At 35.9% G+C, this 20,771-nt stretch overlaps 2 protein-coding genes across 5 annotated transcripts; both read right to left on the reverse strand.

Moving 5' to 3' along the window:
* Nucleotides 1–4,410: 4,410 nt before the first annotated feature.
* Nucleotides 4,411–8,607, reverse strand: th2 (tyrosine hydroxylase 2). 4 transcript variants are annotated; one of them, XM_042722054.1, is made up of 13 exons: nucleotides 7,844–7,979; nucleotides 7,473–7,507; nucleotides 6,903–7,080; nucleotides 6,722–6,810; nucleotides 6,524–6,591; nucleotides 6,340–6,390; nucleotides 6,069–6,214; nucleotides 5,842–5,977; nucleotides 5,678–5,747; nucleotides 5,451–5,507; nucleotides 5,159–5,254; nucleotides 4,861–4,994; nucleotides 4,411–4,760 (listed from the first exon to the last, which is right to left on the reverse strand). In XM_042722054.1, the coding sequence occupies exons 3-13, from the start codon at nucleotides 6,994–6,996 to the stop codon at nucleotides 4,595–4,597; spliced, it is 1,107 nt and encodes a 368-aa protein (XP_042577988.1). In that variant the 5' UTR covers nucleotides 6,997–7,080; nucleotides 7,473–7,507; nucleotides 7,844–7,979; the 3' UTR covers nucleotides 4,411–4,594. The 4 variants fall into 4 exon arrangements, with proteins under 4 accessions (XP_042577988.1, XP_042577985.1, XP_042577987.1 ...); XM_042722051.1 differs by lacking the exon at nucleotides 7,473–7,507 and having other exon boundaries at nucleotides 7,844–8,607; XM_042722053.1 differs by having other exon boundaries at nucleotides 7,473–7,981.
* Nucleotides 8,608–8,881: 274 nt separating this feature from the next.
* Nucleotides 8,882–20,771, reverse strand: pah (phenylalanine hydroxylase). Its single transcript, XM_042722055.1, has 13 exons — nucleotides 20,616–20,771; nucleotides 19,406–19,522; nucleotides 16,045–16,228; nucleotides 14,069–14,157; nucleotides 13,520–13,587; nucleotides 11,820–12,016; nucleotides 11,562–11,697; nucleotides 11,384–11,453; nucleotides 10,934–10,990; nucleotides 10,707–10,802; nucleotides 10,347–10,480; nucleotides 10,142–10,257; nucleotides 8,882–9,511 (listed from the first exon to the last, which is right to left on the reverse strand). The coding sequence occupies exons 1-13, from the start codon at nucleotides 20,658–20,660 to the stop codon at nucleotides 9,468–9,470; spliced, it is 1,353 nt and encodes a 450-aa protein (XP_042577989.1). The 5' UTR covers nucleotides 20,661–20,771; the 3' UTR covers nucleotides 8,882–9,467.

Here is a 20,771-nt window from a genome sequence, read left to right on the forward strand (position 1 = left end):
CTACGTACTCCACTGTGTGTTGTTTTATAAGTCACTTGGGTTAGAACTCAGACTAACAATTGTGGGAAACAAGACTCTCTTTCTCTCTCCCCAGTTTTTTCCCTTTTTCTGCGAAGCATTGTATCAGTGTTTTTGGTGTGGTGTTCTGCCAAGCAGGCTTAAAGTTGAGCCAAAGGTCGCCGAACGGCAGGAGCTGGCAGTTTTCATTGCAGAACGCTTGAGTGTGAGACAAAAAGCTGTACAGGTGCTCATATAGACCGTCTCATTGACTCCACCAGGATAATAATCTGCAGTCCCATTCCTAACACTACAGGGGAACTTCCTCCGCTCGACTGTGACGCATGTGTGGTGGGGGAGACGGACGCAATGCTATTTGTGCTTCAACAGTTGAACCCTGAAGATGAAGACAAGCATGGGAAACTAAAGTGCAAGGAGAACACAAGACGGCGTGAGCTGTGTTTTTTTTCCAAGAAAAGCACAGGAGACTCTCTAAAGGGGGAACAAGGGTCCTCTCAGGTCATTTGTGCTATGTTTGGGCAAGAAGGTGTGAGGCCAAAAGGTAGAATAGTTGGATTAATGACAAATAAAAACATTCACAATCTTAAACCTTTTTTTTTTTTTAATTCATGATGCAAATAGTATTACTTATAAATATCACTAATTATTAATTAATTAATCATTACATTTTTAGGGAGTCACATGACAAGTGGACAGTGTTGGGGAGTAACAAGTAACATGTAACAGCTACATAATTTAATTACAAAATAAATGTAAATAATCTGTTACAGTTACTGAGAAAAACAAATTACGGTTACGTATGAAAATGTTAATGATTACAAAGGGAGTTACATCTGAATATTTACACAGATTTAATTGATTTCTTTCCCAAATTGCATTTACTGCTCTAATCTCTGATCTTAAAAGTAAAAAAAAAAAAAAAAAAGGTGCTAAAGTCTGATTTTGTGTTGGCTGTGTTTTAAACTTTCATTTTTATAATCTGAATTTAAGTGATGAAGGATTTTGAAAGTCTGACTAATCAGAGTTGATTTAGATGTATGAAAATGTATAACAGATGAAAACATTCTTTTGAAATTTAGAAAAACGATCAAATGTAATCAGTTACATTAATAAATTAATTGAAGGTTACACTACGTATTTCTTTTTAAATTGGAAAACTTGTAATCTGTAACATATTACATTTCCAAAGTATCCTTCTTAACACTGCAAGTGGACAAGTTGAAGAGTTAGGGAAATTAACTGGTCAAATGTGTAGCAACCCTGGATAAGTTTTCCTTGCAGTTCCTGAGACTTTTGCATGAGCTCCATGTGTAACAGTAGGTCATATTGTGCCTGAGTGTTAAGGTGAGACTGAAATGGGTGCACAGAGAAGGGGGGGAGAAATGAACCTACACACTTTCAAGCCCGAAAGACAAGCCTGTATGATTCTTGGAGCCCAGAAGCACACCGCCATCCGCAATCATAACATGCTACTGCTCTCCTGGTCTGCTGGCTTTGTTTGAATAAGTTCAATGTGGTCTGAAACGAGGCTTTGGTAGAGCTGAACGTGGCTGGTGCTGGACCAGCTGCATATAGCTTGAAGAAATCAATGTCAGCCTCTTCCACATACTCTCACACAAGGGACACTATTCCAAAGGATACAATAACTTTCTGAGAGAGCATTGAGAAATTCCTGAAAGGACTTTTAGAGAATATGATCACCACCTTCCCAAAATCTACTTTTAATTATCAATATTTGGTTAGGCACGATTTTAACCTAAGACTGCCATCTGGTGGCTGGATTACATTTAGTAGTGTGGTGAGTGTGCCAGAGTCCTGTAAATATGCCTTTTATTAAGAACCATTTGATGATTAGAGTAGCCTATGCATCATATAGAAAGGATATGCTGGTTTTTATTTGGAGTATTTCAGTCAGCTTGGTAGGAAAGGTGGCAGTGTTGTGATAGAGAGAACACTTAAGCATTTCTTCCAGCAGATGCTCTCTGTCATGATGAGGAAAGTCTATGCAAGCCTTCCTTCAAAGGCCTAATGCCTTAAGCCTCCAAAGTTGGCAAGTAATTTTAATGACAAAGAAAAAAAACCCATCATGATCAAAGCAACTCCAACCAGGTTGAGAGCTTCCGCACAGCTTAGAGGCCTAATCCTATTCACTACTTAAGACAAAGCAAAAAGAACAAAAGGAAGGAGTGCGCTATTTGATTCCAGGAGATAATGTATTTTCATGAGGGCTCTCCTGGATAAGTAGAAGTCTTTTGAGGACCAAGACTTGTGATTGCACTTTCTTTCACAGTACGACCAGTGGCTGAAAAGTGGCAGTATAGTGATGTAGACCTATGCTGGGAATTGTAAAGATTTAAACAATTCTGCTTATAGTTCCTCCTCACGATTCCAGTTCTGTAGCGGTTTTAATAATGACTTCAGGAAATAAATACCTTATAACCTTATACCACTGATTCCTCATAGCTCTCAGTAGGTGTGCCTTTAAAGGTTCATAAGTTATAGTTCAAAATCAATTCCCCTATGGAGAAAGTGAATGTGATTTTCACTTCCGGAACCTGATTGTTGCTCTCCACAATTTCCACAATACCAAAGGGAAATGCTTATGTTCTGATGACGTGATAAGTGTTTGGGATTTGTGGGTAGAATTTCACATTAACCGTCAGTGGTTATCATATTGCTATGGCAACATACATTTGTTTTGAACGTGATGGATCCGGATCCAAGCTATGGTTTTCAGAGGGATTTGTGGGTTGGGTTGAGCGCCATGTAAAATGAGATACAAGAGACGATTAAGTGTTTGAATTTGGTTTATGAAAGCAGATGTCTGCTCCTCTTCTCTCTCCCACATTTATTACATTATTTGCTTGACGAACTCTCTCTCTCTGATTCGTTTCTTAGACACGTTCAAGGCAAACAAAGGCCAGCCAGCTGATAGAACCTCATTTACCCCTGAACTCAATGAATTCCAGCACAGAGTGACCTGGTTGCTCGCTTTGTGGTTTCGCCTAGAGGATTGTTTGGCCTGTGCTGGGGCCAATAGGGAGGAATATGCTGTGACCTGGTAGCCTAATCTTTTAGTATGAAAGGAACAGTTGCGTAGTTGTTCCTACACCATCTGTAGTGCAACCACAAGCTGTCAATCTGTTAAAAGAAGGGCTAATCCACTAAACGGTCTCCTTTCCTGCTGGAGCCAAAGCAGGAAAGATGATTCATTTATGATGCATTTAAGCAATATTATACTAGCAAGAAAGCTGTATTCCGAATATTAGCATGGCTGACATTGGGCCGTGGCCACGAGGTGACAGGTGATCACAGCAACAGCAGCACAATTAAGAGTGAGTTATTTCTTTTGTACAAAGGTTCAGTTAAAAAAGGGAAAGTAATATTAAATAACAAACATGTTTGACACGATGCTGCCACTTACTTTATCTCATTTTTGAGGAAAATAGTTTCAAACGGAGCCTCAGATGAATTTAGCCGTTGCATCTCTGAATGAATCAGTGTTTCGAAAGAATCGGTTACTGGTTAAAGTAAGTGATTCAATGAATCATCTAGGCCACCTGCTGGATGTAACCTGCAGAAAGAGTCCAAATGTAAAATCCCTCACGATAATGCATCAAATAATGAATATGTTGTGTATATGTAATAAATATTGTCATTTGTTTTTCTTGTAATTGCATGTGCAAACCAGACATGTATCAGGATTGCTGACTGATTAATTTTGCTAAAATTTATGAGTCTTTCCCCCAATGACATCTGCATTTGATCCATTTCTGCTGAACTGGAAAACTGTGGCATGAGGTTTGAGTCAAAGCATGAAATAAAAGCATTTCTCTGTCACCTCTTTATATTTATTACCACAGTCTCTGTCTTGACCTCACCAGTGTCACAGTGCACATTGACCCGTTCTTTCTTTGGCAGCTATGTCTGTGTCTGCCCTTTTCTATCTCCAGACTGTGATCGAACAGTGTAGAAAAATGTAGAAAGAGTGTACTTTCTGTTTAGGGCCAGAAAACATTAGTTTATTTTGGATTTTTACATTAATTTTCCCACTGGTCCAAATAACCTATGAATAATTTGTTCATTCTGATATGGTTTATTCCAACATGGCTCTTGGATTTCAAGAGCTACAGGTTTAAGGGGGATTTTGAATTATTGTGTTCAAATTCGAGGGATTACTCTTAAATACAAAGATTCTTTATTGACATCTTCGGTTCATCCATGGAAATTTTCCACTCCACAAAATGATCTTTATAGTGGGGTAAATAGATTTTTAAAATGTTCTTCACAATAAGAAAAAATCATTATTTTAAGAACTGTTCATTGAAAAGTTCTTTGGGGAACCAAAAATAATCATTATATGGCATCGCTGTGAAAACCATGCAGCGGTAGTCAAAATAAAGATATTTATTATTTTGGTAAACAGAACTCTTCATTACATTTAAAGGTGATACATACGCACAAATATACACATTTCAACACCAGACATTATGCAATGTAATCTGCAATATTCATATACATTCAGAAAGGCTTTCCGTAAATAAATGACTGATGATACTGTATTTCGCCCTCTGGTTTATTTCTGTCCCAGCCTCTCCAGGGCTTTATGTAAGATCTTCAGGTCATCCCTCATCTGCGCTAAAGCATTCTGGATCTTAGAAGGCTCATCCAAAACCTCCATGCTGCAAGTGTAGGGATCATATCGAATGGAGAAGGGCTTCTGTATTGTGGATGAATACTGCCTGTGGAAAAACAGCAATTGCAGTCACTAATGAAGCTTTCTGATCACTAGTACAACCTCAGTGAAAAGGTTTTCTACATATCGTCTGAGAAAACACCTACCTTAGCTTGTGTTTGGCATCCTCAAAGCTTTCGGACACAAAGTAAACAGGCTGATATGACTGGTCCTGGTACGGTTGGACCGCAGTCTCAGCTGGATTGAATGGTTTGTATTGGGGCTCATTAGAAAGGGCGTACTGGAAAAAAAGATACTAATCCAATTAACCAAAAAAAAATCAAATAAATTTCAATTCTCTTAAACATCACATAAATCACAGAAACCTCAAAAATATTCCTCAAAAATATGAACAATCGATAATAATAAGATCTTTCATTAGCTCCAATAGCTTTTTTTTCTTACCAAAAGTTCTCCATATGAGGACAGTAGTCCAGCCCCATAGGCCTTCACTGTCCCATTTTGCTTACAGAGACCAAACTCCACTGTAAACCAGTATAACTGTTCGTGAAATTAAGAGATGTTTTGTTAGGCTACACATATAATGACAGATTTTATATATAATAGCCATTTAACCATTTGCTTTGAATTTGTAATATGAATGAAGCAACACAAGGGGGCACTAAAGACTTGCTTTAATGCATTAAGCTTCAGTGAAGTATTCTCCAGCTGAATATTTCCATTAGGATGTACTCACTGTGGACAGTTTCTCAATGTCTTCATCTGATGCTCCAAGCGAGGCAAGTCCAATCTCCTGCAGTGTAAAAGGTTCAGTGTCATATGCAAAGTGTCTCAGTATTTCACTACATGAAAAAACACTGATTGACCATTTAAATAAGATTTATCTGTATTAACATAGCATGCATTTTGAATGGTAGTTTCCCAGTTTAACTGGGAAGCTGATTATGTGGCACGAAAACATACCTGTGAAAACTGAGCAAATTCTTTGTCTGCAAGCATGGGAATGTGTCCAAGTAGCTCATGGCAGCAGTCACTTTTTAAAGTAAAAAAACAGTCATAATATTAATATTGTGCAATAAGAAGTTGCCAAACCCAAATAAAATTCTGTTTTGTGTCTTTATACGTACGGTTCAGGGGAATGCATGGGAGCTGAAGGGTGACGAATGTACTGGGTACATTGGAACACCCGGAACGCTAGACTGGCTAGGAAGTCCCGAGCAGAAAGCAGCCCTGCCACTGGCCGTAACTGAAAACCTGTCCTCTCTGATCAAGAGCACACACAGGCACAGAACATAAGTCAGTGTAAATTTGCAAATTTTGCCCACACAGAAATACTATAAGCAGACCTGTTTACCTTTAAGAAATGCAGACACTTCTCCTAGCTGAGGGATCTTGTCCTCTCCATACAAACGTTCACTCTCCAGCTGACCGAGGGCTTCTAGAAACTGTCTGCAGGCGTGAGTGGGGTACAGATTGCTCAGAGTCCCGTAGACCTCCCTCCTGCCTCATCACAAAAAGAGCTCTTAGAATCATGCGGTCGCACTAGTCTTCTCTAAACATTTGATATGCAAATACAGACATTTAGTTCAGCAATCAAACTCAATAAAATAACTGGGAAAACCTACCAAGTGGCAATCTCTTCTGGAGTGTATTCCACTACAGGTAAAGGGTCACCACTACAATGACAAAAGAAAGATCATTTGTTAGCCTAAAATATATTTTCTATAGAAAAAAATCTCTGATTAGATAGCACAATAATAATAGTTGTTGTTGTTGTTATTTCAGATTAAATAATATCATGTGACTTACTGCTTATAGTTGAAAGCCAGTTCAGAAACTATTCCTCTTCGTTTTCTGTATTCTGGATCACTGAATCCCTAAATAATACAAGCATTCATGTCAGTGATATAGCAAGTGGTCTGAATAATGCATGTAGAACTAAGATTATAAAATTTTGAATGTAAATAATGTCCTATTTTAAGAAAAGCATCACTGTTTTTCACTTACAGGGTGATCCTGGTCCAGATCAGGGTCATATTTTGTTATGAGATGATTGCATTTATCTAGGTCAGAAATCTTCTTTGGAAACCAAGGAACTGTGTGTTAAAATAAAATTAAAGTAACGTTATAAAACAGTTGAAAAGAAATGTCTGCTGTACATGTAATATGGAAGAGACAAATCACCTACTCTTTTCTTCTTGCACTATTCTCACATCATCTGCAACTCTTTTTAAGGAGTTGATGAAGATGTCAGTGTCGGAGCAGTGCACTTCACACCTCATGAAGAACTCCAGATCATCTTCACCGCTTTTCTTCGACTTCCTGCTTGGTCGACTCTCTAAATGGAGGAGTTTGGCTTCAAAAGTCTGAGTAGCAAAACCAGAGAAACATTTTTATTATATTTTCCTCACAAAACATTATTTATGGCACCTGCAATGAAAAAGACATGAACATAATGCATATAGAGCCGCCAAATTTGACACAACTAAAAAATCAGCACATGGTCTGCTTTTAGTGTTGTTAGCTTGTTTTATGTGTTTGTTTCCAGATTTATTTGCAAAAATATGTTGTTTTTGTTTGCTATTTTGAAATACATTTCAGACGGGGTGGTAATGGGAGATAATTATTTTGTGCAAATATATTTGATTACCACAATAAATTCATGCACATATTTAAATGTTGGTGTCACATTTGTAACAACAGCTCTCATTGTAGTTGACATTAATTAACACAGTTTAGGTAATAAGATTTTGAATACCTTAATTTGCAGCAAAATAAATATAGTAAGGTACTCTGGAAAAAAAATGGTATAGAAATAAGTTTCACTCAGTTAGAAATTGCTAGTAAATTTCCCAAACAATTACAAAGATAAAAGGCACAGGCTAATTAAAGGCTGAATTAAATGTTAAATTGTAAAGCAAAAAGAATAAAATGGTTATTTCTTGTAAATAGTAAAGTAGGGCCTATAGCTACTGTTTTCCTACACAGTCTATAAACTAAGTAGGCTATACGTTTAGAAAAAAAAATAATAATAATAAAAGGGAAAACACGATACAGACATCGAAACAAAATGTCACCAATACTGCAGGATAATTTATGAATGAAAATGACCAAAGTAAAAGCACGTACCTCAAAGACTTTGCCAGCCTTGAAGAAGCCTGCGTTCTTCTCATTTCTGAGAGCAAAGAGGATGTTGAGCGTGACTTTGCCGCTCTTCTCCTCCTCAAACACGAAGCTGTCCCCGCAGCGTGAGGGCCCCGGAGATGACGAGCCACTCTCTCTGTCACGCCGCGCGTCTTCGATCAGACTGCGCTTTCTGCCGCTCAGCGGAATAGTCTGCACTATACTATCCGTCTTCATCGATTCTTAGGGGACGAATAGCCCGCTATATTTAAAATAAATATATCCAATTAATCTTTGAGTATAAGGAGTCCAACTCTGTCTAAACGAGGAGAAAACTCTTTTGTTCACTGTGGGGCCAAAGCCCTACAATTTATATACAGACGTGCTGGACTTTATGTAAATGTGTTGCGTAAATGCAAGTCTAATTTTAAGCGGAGATGCGTCACGAGTTTGTGTTTTCCTTTTCCAGGCACCGTGACACGTGGCATTTCACAGGTGCTTCACAGCCAAAAGCGACAAGTTACATAAGCTAAATGCTAGTTTTTGTGAAAGGTCAGCACTAAGCGAGCCTTTATTGGACATATATAAATAAATAATAAGTATCCTTTGTTTTTAAGGGCGTAAATGATACAGAAAATACGGCACTGAGATTGTGCTGCTCTCCATGGTACTGAAACAGACTTCTTCTGCACGCATGCTGTTCGCTTGTGAATGCAATACATAATAATAATAACAATAAATTAATATATTTTATTATAGATTTATTCTAAAATTATTATTGTAGAAATAAAAATGGCAACTTTAAAAAATATATATTAATAATAGTTTTAATAATAACAATCTTTACTGATTTTTTTTAAGTTACATGTGACAATCCATGCATAACATCTCATTCTTCAGTACACCAGCAGATAAATGATATATGCAGCAGGCTATGTTAAATTGCATTCACAGTCAAGCAAAACTTATAACTACAAATATCTTTCGTTACGTTTAAGCATTTCAGTAATTAAGCTTTAGTGTAATGGAGCATATGAACGCATGTTTTAAACAAAAGCAATTTATTAATGAAAATAATTCGTCTCTTAAATGCACTGGCTCAACACATGGTTTCAGCAAGCCTTTGATCCCGTGATTCGTTGATTGCAGCTTGTTTGGGAAAATTACAGCAACATTGTGCGACAACAAGAAGCAACAGCTGAAGCAAATGGTGGACGGTAGGCAATCTGTATTTTTTTGTACGATTAAACTACTGAAAAAAATACAACATATATTATATAAAATAACAAATATTGCGGCAGCGGGCCTTATGATGCCCGTACCTTTTTGGTATTTACATGCGATTTGTTTTGCATAGGTATTTTTTCCCGTGTTATTTCGTTATATGTCATTTAAATACGTAGTGGCTAAATATATTTGAACTAGCAAAATTAGTCTATAGCTAAATATGTTCTACATGCAATACATAAGAACTCATTTAATATTTCATATCATGCTCTATCTATCACAGCTTGATTAGAAAAAGTATGTTGTATATGAGCCTAAAAAGCAATAAAGAAGATGCTTATTTAGCGTCTTTGATTTTCTAGCATTTCTTCTTCATTCTCTTTGAAAATCTTCCACCATCGTTTCACTCCATCTTTCGCATGGCAGTGCATAGGATTGAGATCTCGCCTAGGAAGAAAAAAACAACAACATAAATTTGTGAACCATATGGGATTAAATTAAAACGTACACACATATTATATGCAAAAAATGTGCAATTCATAAAACGGCTTGTTTAATCACTTATCGTAAGATACATTGAAAATGCACTGTATAAAAAAAAAAGTGTCAAATTGAAACTGTGCAGTTGGTACCTCAGGGAGTTACTATAAATTTTCCAACCCAGTAAAGTTAAAAACTAAAATTGAATTGCTGTAAAAAATTAGCAGAAATTAATACAAGCTAAATGAATGGAAACAAAGTATTAAATAATGTATTAAATAATGCTAAAACAGTTTTACAGTGCTGATCTGACCAATAAAAATAACATAAGTGAGTGGGAATGATTTTATTCAACTTGACCTACAATAACAATATTATTTCTTTGTAACCACAAAATGTACTTTTTTATTGTACCTGAACTTTTACAGTGTATTTTTCCAGAATCCTTAATATAACCCTCAAATGCTCCTTTCTGTTGTCTTTGCTTTCAGTAGAGAATTCTCCTGATTTTTGTTCTGTAAATCCTGATTTTTCATTCTTAATTCTTTTATAATATGGAAAATTCAGTTTAAGTGCTACATTATACTGAAGACACACCGCTGATGTTGTCGGCCAGGTTCTTCAGCTGCTGTGTGTTGTCCAGCATCTCGATTCTCTGTGTATAAGCATTATAGCGCACAGAGAAAGGTCTGGGAATGGTGGAAGCAAATTTCCTGTAAAAACAAAATGAAAAAGTATATATAACTGGAAAAATGCTGAGGAAGGGCCGATTTAAGAGATGGTTTAATTGCAGTCACTTTACCTGACTTTTTCTTTGGCGTCCTCGAAACTTTCAGCCACAAAGTAAACTGGCTGGAACTCTGTAATGGGATACTGCTGGAGGCAGGTCTTCTCTGGCTCGAAGGGCAGAAGTTTGGGCTTGTCCGTCAAACAGTACTGCAAGACATTAGAGTAACATCTAATTTTCAGTCTGTTCTCTGCTTTAGCCATGCTTTTGTGCATCAGTGTCATGTTTCTGCTTTTCACTCCACTAATGACACAATAAAGTCAATTGGGCTGCTAACTCCTTTTCTAAAAGCTCAAAGCAAAAAGCAAGTTGACTTTGTTAGGTTAGAGCACAGGGCATGAACCAGAAGGAAGCATTCTGAGAGGTAACACATACCTGCAGTTCGCCAAAAGATGAGAGCAGACCAGCACCATAAGCCTTTACTTTATCTCCTTCCTTGCACAGACCAAATTCTACAGTGAACCAGTAGACCTGCAAAAAAGAAACATTATAATCATACAGCCCCTTTGAGAGAGACAAATATATCTTGCTTTCTTATAACATGACTGGCCTCAGATAAAATGTGGAAAATTATTATTTTTGTAACCTAAAGCAATACTCACCGTGGCCAGCTTCTCTATGAACTCATCAGGGGCACCCAAAGAAGCAAGTCCAATTTCCTGGTCAAACAGAAATCAACATTTGGATATTACATCGATGATAAATGCACATTAGATACAAAGTCTGAAGCAGATATTCTCTAGAAACCCAAATAAGCATACTATGGAAGCTTATTTCTATAATTCAGTTTTTTCTTTTTTCTTTTTGTAATTGCAGTATATATATATATATATATATATATATATATATATATATATATATAATATATATATATATCATAATTTATAAAAAAAAAAATAATTGTGAGAATAAAAGTCAAAATTAACAGATGTATATAATAAATTTCACTTATTTTATTCAAATTAATTATATGATATTATATTATTTATTAGATTATATTATATTATATTATATTATATTATATTATATTATATTATATTATATTATCAAACCTGTGAGAACTGTGCAAAACTTGGGTCAGCAAACAGTGGGACATGACCCAGCAGTTCATGACAGATGTCCCTGAGGAAACAAATCCACATTTATATTTCCTTTGATCACAGTTCTGAAATATATTTGTGCCATTTATTTCAAACAAAGCTGTAACAACTTCTTGGTCTGTATACTCACGGTTCAGGTGTGTACATGGGCTTGGAGCTATGGCGAATGTACTGTGTCGAGTGAAACACTCGGAAGGCGAGACCAGCTAAGAAGTCACGTGAGGAGAGGAGACCAGCCACAGGACGCAGACGGAAACCTGTGCATGCTGAGAAATCAAGAAAGGGTGAGATATGTAGTGTAGAAGTGAAACACTAGTTTTCATTTCATTTTTTATTACACACTAAAACCCCTTCACCTGACTGTGTTTGAGTTTAAAGCAGCTCTTACACTGCAGGTAGCGTGAGATGTCCTCTAGCTGCGGGATGTTGTCCTCGCGGTACCCACAGTACTTCTCCAGCAGTGGAAATACACGGTTGTGTTCACGACAAGCATGCGTCGCGTACAGAGTCTTCAGCTCTCGAAAAACTGTTCCCCATGTGGCCTTCTCTTCAGCTGTGTAGTCAACACAAGGAATAACCTGTCCACTAATAGAGGAGAGGGATGCCTAGTTCATTTTTAGGACACAATGTATTCAAACACATTTGTCTAAACAGTATACAACAAACCTAACAAACTTGATTTTGAGATATACTTTGCTTGAAAAGCATACATGTGCTCATTTACACTACCAATTAAAGTTTTTTTTAAAAAAATAATAATTAAAAAAATGTTTTTTTTTTTCTTTTTTTTTTTAAAGAAGTGTCTTTTACTCTCCAAAGCTGCATTTACTGTATTTGATCAAACATACAGTAAAACAATAATATTGTGAAGCATTATTACAATTTAAAAGAACTAAAAAGTAATTTATTCCTGTGATGGCAAAGCTGAATTTTCAGCAGTCATTACTGGAGTCTTCAGTGCCACATGGTCCTTCAGAAATCATTTTAATGTGTTGATTTGCTGCTCAAGAAACATTGTTATGCTGTATAATATTTTTGTGGAAACTATGATACACTAACATTAAAAGGTTTTTGGTAAGTATATAAATATTAACATAAATATTAAGCATCAATATGTGTTTTCAAAATTGATAGTAATAAGAATTATGAATAAATGAGAAACAATAATAACTGATAACAACTGAGTACCAAACCAACATATTAGAACAATTTCTGAAGTAACATGTGACACTGAAGACTGGAGTAAAAGTGGCTGAAAATTAAGCTTTGGCATCACAGGAATAAATTACATTTTCAAATAGTTTACTTCTTTTAAATTGTTATATTTCACAATATTGCTGTTTTTCCTGTATTTATATATATATATCTTAAATATTCAACTTTTTGACCAGTAGTGAATACTATTTCATGTGGCTTAAAGGGATATTTCACCCCAAAATAAAAACTCTATCATAATTTACTCACCTAAAACTGTATTTTGTTGTTCTGCTGTTTTGGACCCTACTGACTTTCACAGTATGAATAAAAATGGTTGAAACATTTTTCAAAATATCTTCTCTTGTGTTCCACAGAATAAATAACATCGTACAGGGCGGAGCGACATCAGGGTGAGTAAATAATGACAGAATTTGCAATTTTCTGTAAACTTCCCCTTTAAGTATACAAACACTTTTTGGGTCCCATTGTATTTTTATACCCAAACCATCCTAAAACAGGTGTGATTAATGACACCAAGCATATACTCTATAGTCTGTACGTCACATCTATGTCATATCAGTGATGAGTGGTGTTATTATTGATGGAGCGTGTATGTAAATGTGTGCTTCCTCAGGGGGCGTAGCATTCAACGCTCCTGCCCTTTGTAGTGGCCGTGTGAATAATGCATCTCAATTATGATGACAAAGCTCCCGGCGCTCCGGACTGCGCTGGGACCCTGTAATTTAGCCCTTTTGTTAGGCAGCAGGAGTAATTTTCCATAGAAAGCACAACAAAACAATAGGGAAAGCGCTAGAGGTGGGGACGATCCCTGTAGCCCATGGGAAAGTAGTACATGGGGGAAAAAGAGAAAACAGTGAGGGTAATAGTTACTGTCTGTAGTTGTATGCAATGTCAGCAAATTCCTTCCTTCTGGCGCGGTACACGGGGTCCGTAAAGCCCTGTGAATGACAGCGATGTTAGAGTGTGAAAGAAAGTGGATCTACGGCTAGTTCTGATCTCTCAGTAGCCTTTGACAGTGTTACTCGGTCTCATGGAGGAGACTCATTCAAATGAGGCCTTTGTAGAGTGTTTGCTGCTCATGATGAATGCATTTCAGTTTAATGACGGCTGGAAAGGGGCAATTATTTATAATTACAGGGGCTCAATTAAAGCGATGACATCAATTTGAGAGCCCCCGCCCGTTTCCATTAGAATAGAGAGTGATGCAGATTCTGACTGTGGGCTTTTAGTGTTGCATGGACCAACTAGGCATCTTTCAAAATACACCCACACACACGCATGCGTTTGAAATAAAAATGAAGAAGTTCCCTCTCACGCTCACTTTCGCTCTTTTCTCTGATCATACAGACGGTCACTTCAAAAACAGACACAACACACACACACACACACACACACACACACACACACATAGTGTCTTACAGGATGGTCTGCATCCAGCTCGGACCCGTAACTGAGAATCTGATTGGCAAAACGATCCAAGTCCTGGATGTCATTGGGGAACCATGGGACTTTGATGAAAGGGGAAAGTAGGAGAAATGTTTATGGTCAATGACTGAATAATTAATTACATAATCCATACAATTTAAGCCCTGTTCACAGCATTATTTGACATGGTGTGTCTATCCTTGTAAAAAAAAAAAGAGTAAATTTTAACATACTTTTAAAATAAATAATATCTAAACAGAAATAATATACAGAATGTAATGTTTTCAGACACATAATTGTATTTTAATTAAATGTATATGTATTATAGTTCAAATTTATATTAAATGCAATTAGTATTTTTTGACCTATTTAAGTATAACTAAAAAGTGATAATGTATCTTTATATGTAATTTCATAATTACTTCTACTATTTAAAATATGGTTTAAATATACTAGTGAATGTATTGACAACTATTTATACTAAACTAAAATACACTTTATTTAAGATATACTTAATATATATGAAATTTATTTGAAATTTATTTGTATTTAAATATATTTGTAATTACACATGTGTAAATATGAAAATGCAATTTAGCACATTTAAAATATAAAAATTTTAACTTAATTTAATATTTTAATGTAATGTTAATTTAATGCAATAACAAATGACAGTTTAAAAATTATTATCAAATAATCTACTTTATTATGCTAGTCAACACATCAAAATAAGTGTACATTTGTAAAAATAAAACAAAAGATTTAAAAAAGTACTTTGAAGTAAAACTTTTAATTGGCCATTATTACAAAATACACATTTCAAAAGAATACTTACTGATGAAAGTATTATCTCTTTATGTACAGATATGTGGCCTTTTATTTAAAAAATATCTGTAAGTACAATTTTTTAAATATATACTTTTAAGACTTGAATACATTACAAGTGCACATTCATTACAATTTAATGCACTTTTTTCACAAGGGTATAGTAATGCACTTACAGTGTAAATCTGTGGCGCAATGCATTTCATAAGAATAAATGCTAACTTTTTAGACAACTTTACAACTCAAATAACACATTTCTGAATATAAGAAATTATATAAGTGCTTTAAAAAAAAAAAGGACTGCCCTCCTCTTTTAAACCTTTCAGAATTACTTGAGCCTTAGATTTATATTGAAAGTATTTGCGAGTTTCCTGATTTAAATTTCAATGAGATCTATAGTAATTCCATTCTCTATATTAAATTGAGATTAATGTACTAAGTTCTAAATATGTGAACTTGTTAATATCGAATGCTGTGATCGCTAACGCTGGCATGCTAACAGAGATGGATGACACAGTAGTAAACAGAAAGCATTGTGTGGCGATTGAGCCAGAGGGTGACAACGCAGTCCTGATTATGAGGCTAAATCTTGCTCTACAGCAGCTAGATTTATGACAGTTAAGCTCTTTGGAGGTCCAGCCATCAGTACAGAGTTCAGCAACCAGCCTGGGGCGGTCTGAACAAAAGGCCAAGAACTGAAGACCCTGACTGGTTTTCCTCATCTGCCATAAATATCCATAAATGTCCCCTGCTCTGTGTTTTCTTATTGTGTAAGGGGGAAATTGTAATGGGGTCTGTTGGTCTGTCAGTCTTTGTACTGAACTTTGACCCCCACCCTGTTGAACTGACTCTTGAATAGAAACAAGACATTTCAGTCTCAATGAGTCTGTTTGTCCTCAAAAACTAAACTAATGAAATTCTGGAAACAACCATAAGAGAGGCCGAGTGCAAAGGCCTTTGTCATCCATCTCCACAATGACATTTATGAACGATTACAGCATGTGTTCTATTTCTGCTCTTCATATTCTATACCATCCTATTCTCACTCCCTTGTTGTGTTTCTGTCTGACCTTGAAATGCTGTAGCAGCTTTTTATTTCTTTTCTCATAGGGAGCCATGAGTTATTCTTCAGACTGTTGTCTCACCTGTGTCTTTCTGTTTGTTGCGAGACAGCTCATGAACTTGGCCACTGATCTGTGTGCGCAGACTGTCAACAACCTCATCAAGAGCTTTAGAGGAGGCCTGATCCACACTGATGAAGAACTCATATTCTTCTTTGTTGTCGCGTGATGGACGGGACTCAATGTGGGTCAGGTTAATGCCTTTGTCCTGCAAAGTACATACATGTAACATATGTTCTATATATTACAAGTTATTTATGGATTAGTGAGAGATATATACACATTTTTTAAGTAAAAGAGCAATATATATATATATATATATAATATTATATCTATATATATATATATATATATATATATATTATATTTATTTATTTATATTTATTGCACTTTTAGTATGTTTGAAAATCTGAAAATAACAGTTTAGCTATCAACATAAGTTTGATGTTTGGATAGTTTATATGCATAATATCCATCACAGTGAATAAACACTAGGTGGCACTCCAGGCCAGTCCTTCTAATTAAAAATAATAATAATAATATACAGTGCTGTGGAGAAAGCTGCATTCTAGACTGAGTGATTCACTTTAATAACACTTTAATAAAAGTGTTATTAAAAGTGTTATAAAATTTCACAGACCACTTTAATAAAGAGATTTTACCATTAATAAGAAGATGTGTATGTAATAAAATGTACCATGAACATGACATGATTAAGAGCATTTGATAGGCTCTTATGTGTGGTCCTCTCTTTTCTAATAAAAGAAGCATTTAATACATTATTGTAGTGCATCAGTAACCACATTCACATTGTGGAAGCAACTGAGAATCACATGTGCAGCTTTTCTTCAGCCAATAGGAGAGTGGGTGTTTTTGCATAGTTATGTTTAAATTGTACTGTTTCAACCTAAGCATGTTTGTATTTATGTGTTTTTACACACTGAGATGGAGGACACCCATTGCTGTTTGCTATAGGACTGTAGAGGAGGCGGATGGGGTTTACAATGCCTTAGACCTTCTCTGGTCCTTTTTCAACATTCCCCCCCTCCCACCATGTGCTGATTAATTACACAATAATCATCATCATCCATCATCAAAAAAAAAACAAAGCACAAAATAACTGCACTGCATTATTTTTCTGCATGCTTGGCATTTTTTGCAGCGCTGGGTTAATATAATTGCGTTCAACTGCGAGTGTCAACAGGTTCAGTCAGAACACTCAATGTTTCGGTCAAGTGTCTGCATATGTTTTTTATAAGTATAATGCTACAAAGCCCCTGTTAATATTTTGTCCAGTTGATAATATTTGCTTGTCTATTTGTTTATTTCTGGTTTAATACTTAATTAATGTTCTACTTAAATTTAAATTAATTTTGAATACATAATCAGATATGCTGTTGGAGCTGGATAGCTAATTCACAATAATAGCCCTTATTCATTAAATCTACAATCATCAATTATTGTTTCTTTCAGTCTTTCATAAAGCATATTTTCCCCTAATAGTAAACATTCAGTGTGGGTTGCAGGAAATTGCTTTGAATTGGGTTAAAATTAAGCTGGAAAATGTGTTCCGGGTATCCGGGGTGAGGGGTGGAGTAGGGGGTGTATTTATGGGGTGTTTTAAAGGGGGTGGAGTAGGATGGTATGGCAGAGCCAATCAGAATCCACAGGCTGAGCTTTTATCTTTATAGCGGCTTTAGGGGGTGCATGGTTGGCACACATCCATTAATGACTTGCACGAATGCACCAGAGATTTTAGACTCATTACTTTGGTTGCTGAGTTTCATGAAAGCACAGGATATATTGATCTGCAACATGTTGTGCTTATGTAATAATTTCTGTATAATCAGCAAATTAAACCTATCATCTACTTGGGAGCACGTTTCATTGCACGTAGGCAGTAGAAAAGTCAACATCCCGAAAAAAAATTAACTGAACTGATACAAGAACTTTGGAAATGATTCAAGAAATCTTGGCATTATACAAGACATGTGCACTGTGTGCATGTCTGTTAATTCCTTTAATCTCAAAGCAGTATTTTGATTGATATTATTGATTTTTCTATATGCCTTGTCAGTAAGATACATTTCATATATTTTTGCCTAATGCAGCATTTATTTAATCAAAAACACAGTAATATTGTGAAACAGTATTATAATTTATTTATAAGAACTATTTTCAATTATAATATATTTTACACTTGTACTATTTTCTATGATGACAAAGCTGAATTTTCATCAACTGTTATCCCAGTCTTCAGTGTTACATGATCATTCAGAAATCAAATAATTTGCTAAATCATTGCTCAAGAATCCTTTGTTATGGGGAAGTCGTGGCCTAATGGTTAGAGAGTCGGACTCCCAATCGAAGGGTTGTGAGTTCGAGTCCCGGGGCCGGCAGGAATTGTGGGTGGGGGGAGTGAATGTACAGCGCTCTCTCCACCCTCAATACCACGACTTTTTAGGTGCCCTTGAGCAAGGCACTGAACCCCAACTGCTCCCCCCGGCGCCCGCAGCATAAAATGGCTGCCCACTGCTCCGGGTGTGTGTTCACAGTGTGTGTGTGTTCACTGCTCTGTGTGTGTGCACTTCGATGGGTTAAATGCAGAGCACAAATTCTGGTATCATGGTCACCATACTTGGCTGAATGTCACGTCACTTTCACTTTTCACACTTATTATTATCAAAGTTGAAAATAGTTGAACATTTTAATAAATCATGAAAAACATAATACATTGTTATTTCAGGATTCTTTTATAATTGGAACAGCTTTATAAATTACTTTTTTTTTTCAATAATTTAATGCATACTTGCTGAATAAAAGTATAAATTCCTTTCCATTTTTTTTCAATGAAGCTCCCTCTCCTGAGGTATTATCTTACAGCATTCATACCTCAGCTTAAATTAATATGCCATGTTTTCATAGCTGACAGAAGCTTTAATGTGCATTTAGATTTTTTTTTTTCTTCTTGTTCTGGCACATAGTGGCACAAAAACAAATTTAAAGACAAGTTAACAATGTTGCTAGTATATGTATATGAAAAATGTGTACTCTTTCCCCATGTTACAAAATGTGTCATCCAGCTGAGTTCTGTATTTACATACTGCATATTGTAACAATGCAAACCTGGTTGAAAATCTCTAATTTTTTTCCTCTTGCATCATGTGCACAGCTCTGCCTAAACCCCTGCAAATACGTCCTGTTCAGTGTTTTGCATTTCTACAAATGTCCCACTATCATCCGCTGTCCTTAACCCTCACGTTTTGTCTTTAGATAAATGCAAGTGTATATTAGAGAGAGTAAATGGACAGACGTACAACCATACAAAGAGACACTGAAAAGGGTCAAATTATGCAATTTAGATGTTTTGTGTCAAGACACTAACCTCAAATAGTCTTAGAGCTTTTACAAGAGCGCCAACTTCCTGCTTCAGAGAGAAGATGCAGGACACCACTCCTGTTTTGTTTAACCGTTCTTCCAGGTAGGATGAGGTCAGAGAGCCCTATTAAACAAATAAAGGTCGAAACACTCAAACAGTTGCACTCATCATCATAAACATGCAGAATCGTCATTTAAAATAGAATTTTAAGGGCTTTGCACTTGTTTTATTTAATCAGTGTCCACATTTCTTTTTTGGTCTTTGAAATGTACATTAGTTAATCTTTTCCCATAGTGCCAAGGACTCTGAATGACCCCTCTCTGTTTGTGAATCCAATCACTGCATGAATTTTTTTTTAGGATGCAACTCTCTCTGTTACACATTAGCAGACGTATACCACCGATAAGTAACTTTCAAGGCAAGTACGTAGTTGCCCACTATGGAAATGAATTTAAATATAAACGCCCATAAATCACTAAATCCTCATATTTTGCATCAAACTCAATAGTATCAGCTGGTTTGTGTAGGTTTAGGGTTCTAATAAATATCGTTAACTTGGTATAAAAGCCATTGCGAGAACTTAATGTAGCTTCAAAAGTGTGTGTGCAGAAGGACTTTAAAACTCATGACTAAAGTCACACTCACATTCCTATGAGTCAGGTGTTAGTATCATAATGTTCACCCCTATTTTGCCATAATACTTTTTAAGGAACAAAATATAATATAAAATGTACCTCAAGACATCCATCCAAATATAAAAGCAAAAAACTCAACAATTATTGTACTGTAGCATCAGATCAATATTTCTGTTTGCATACAATTATATCAGTTTTAACAAATTAGTAGCCTAACTGTTCACTGGAGTCTTTCAGCTGATGCTATACTGCGTCAGCCTTCATTTTGTGGGCTGAAAAGAAATGTCCAGTTAGGTCTAACAATAATAAGAATGAGCTTGGTTGTCACTGACCAGTTTTAGGTCCACACAGAATTTTAATTTTGTATTTTCTGCATTAGCTACATTGGCCCATCCAAGTCTAATTTGCATCCTAGTCTGCATGTCTTTGTTCTTGTTATGTCTAATGTTGGGGAAATGCTATAAAATTGCATGCTTTAAACATGTAATATGATTTTTTTTTTTAAAAAGTATAAATTGTATTATTGTTAATTAAATATATGGCAATATAATGACAATCATTTTAGAGTGAAGTTTGTTCACCTTCCTCTCCAGATCCCCGTTCATCTGTCTGAGACCTGCGTCCATTCTTGCTTCAGTCCTCAGGTGATGTCGATTTGCTGGATGCTTCTGTGTACTTTGTGCTACTCTTCCAAAACTCCAGGCATTTAAAAGTACCACGTGACACCACACCCCCTG

The sequence above is a fragment of the Cyprinus carpio genome, chromosome B4 (genome assembly GCF_018340385.1).
Source record: "Cyprinus carpio isolate SPL01 chromosome B4, ASM1834038v1, whole genome shotgun sequence".
Taxonomy (NCBI): Eukaryota; Metazoa; Chordata; class Actinopteri; order Cypriniformes; family Cyprinidae; genus Cyprinus; species Cyprinus carpio.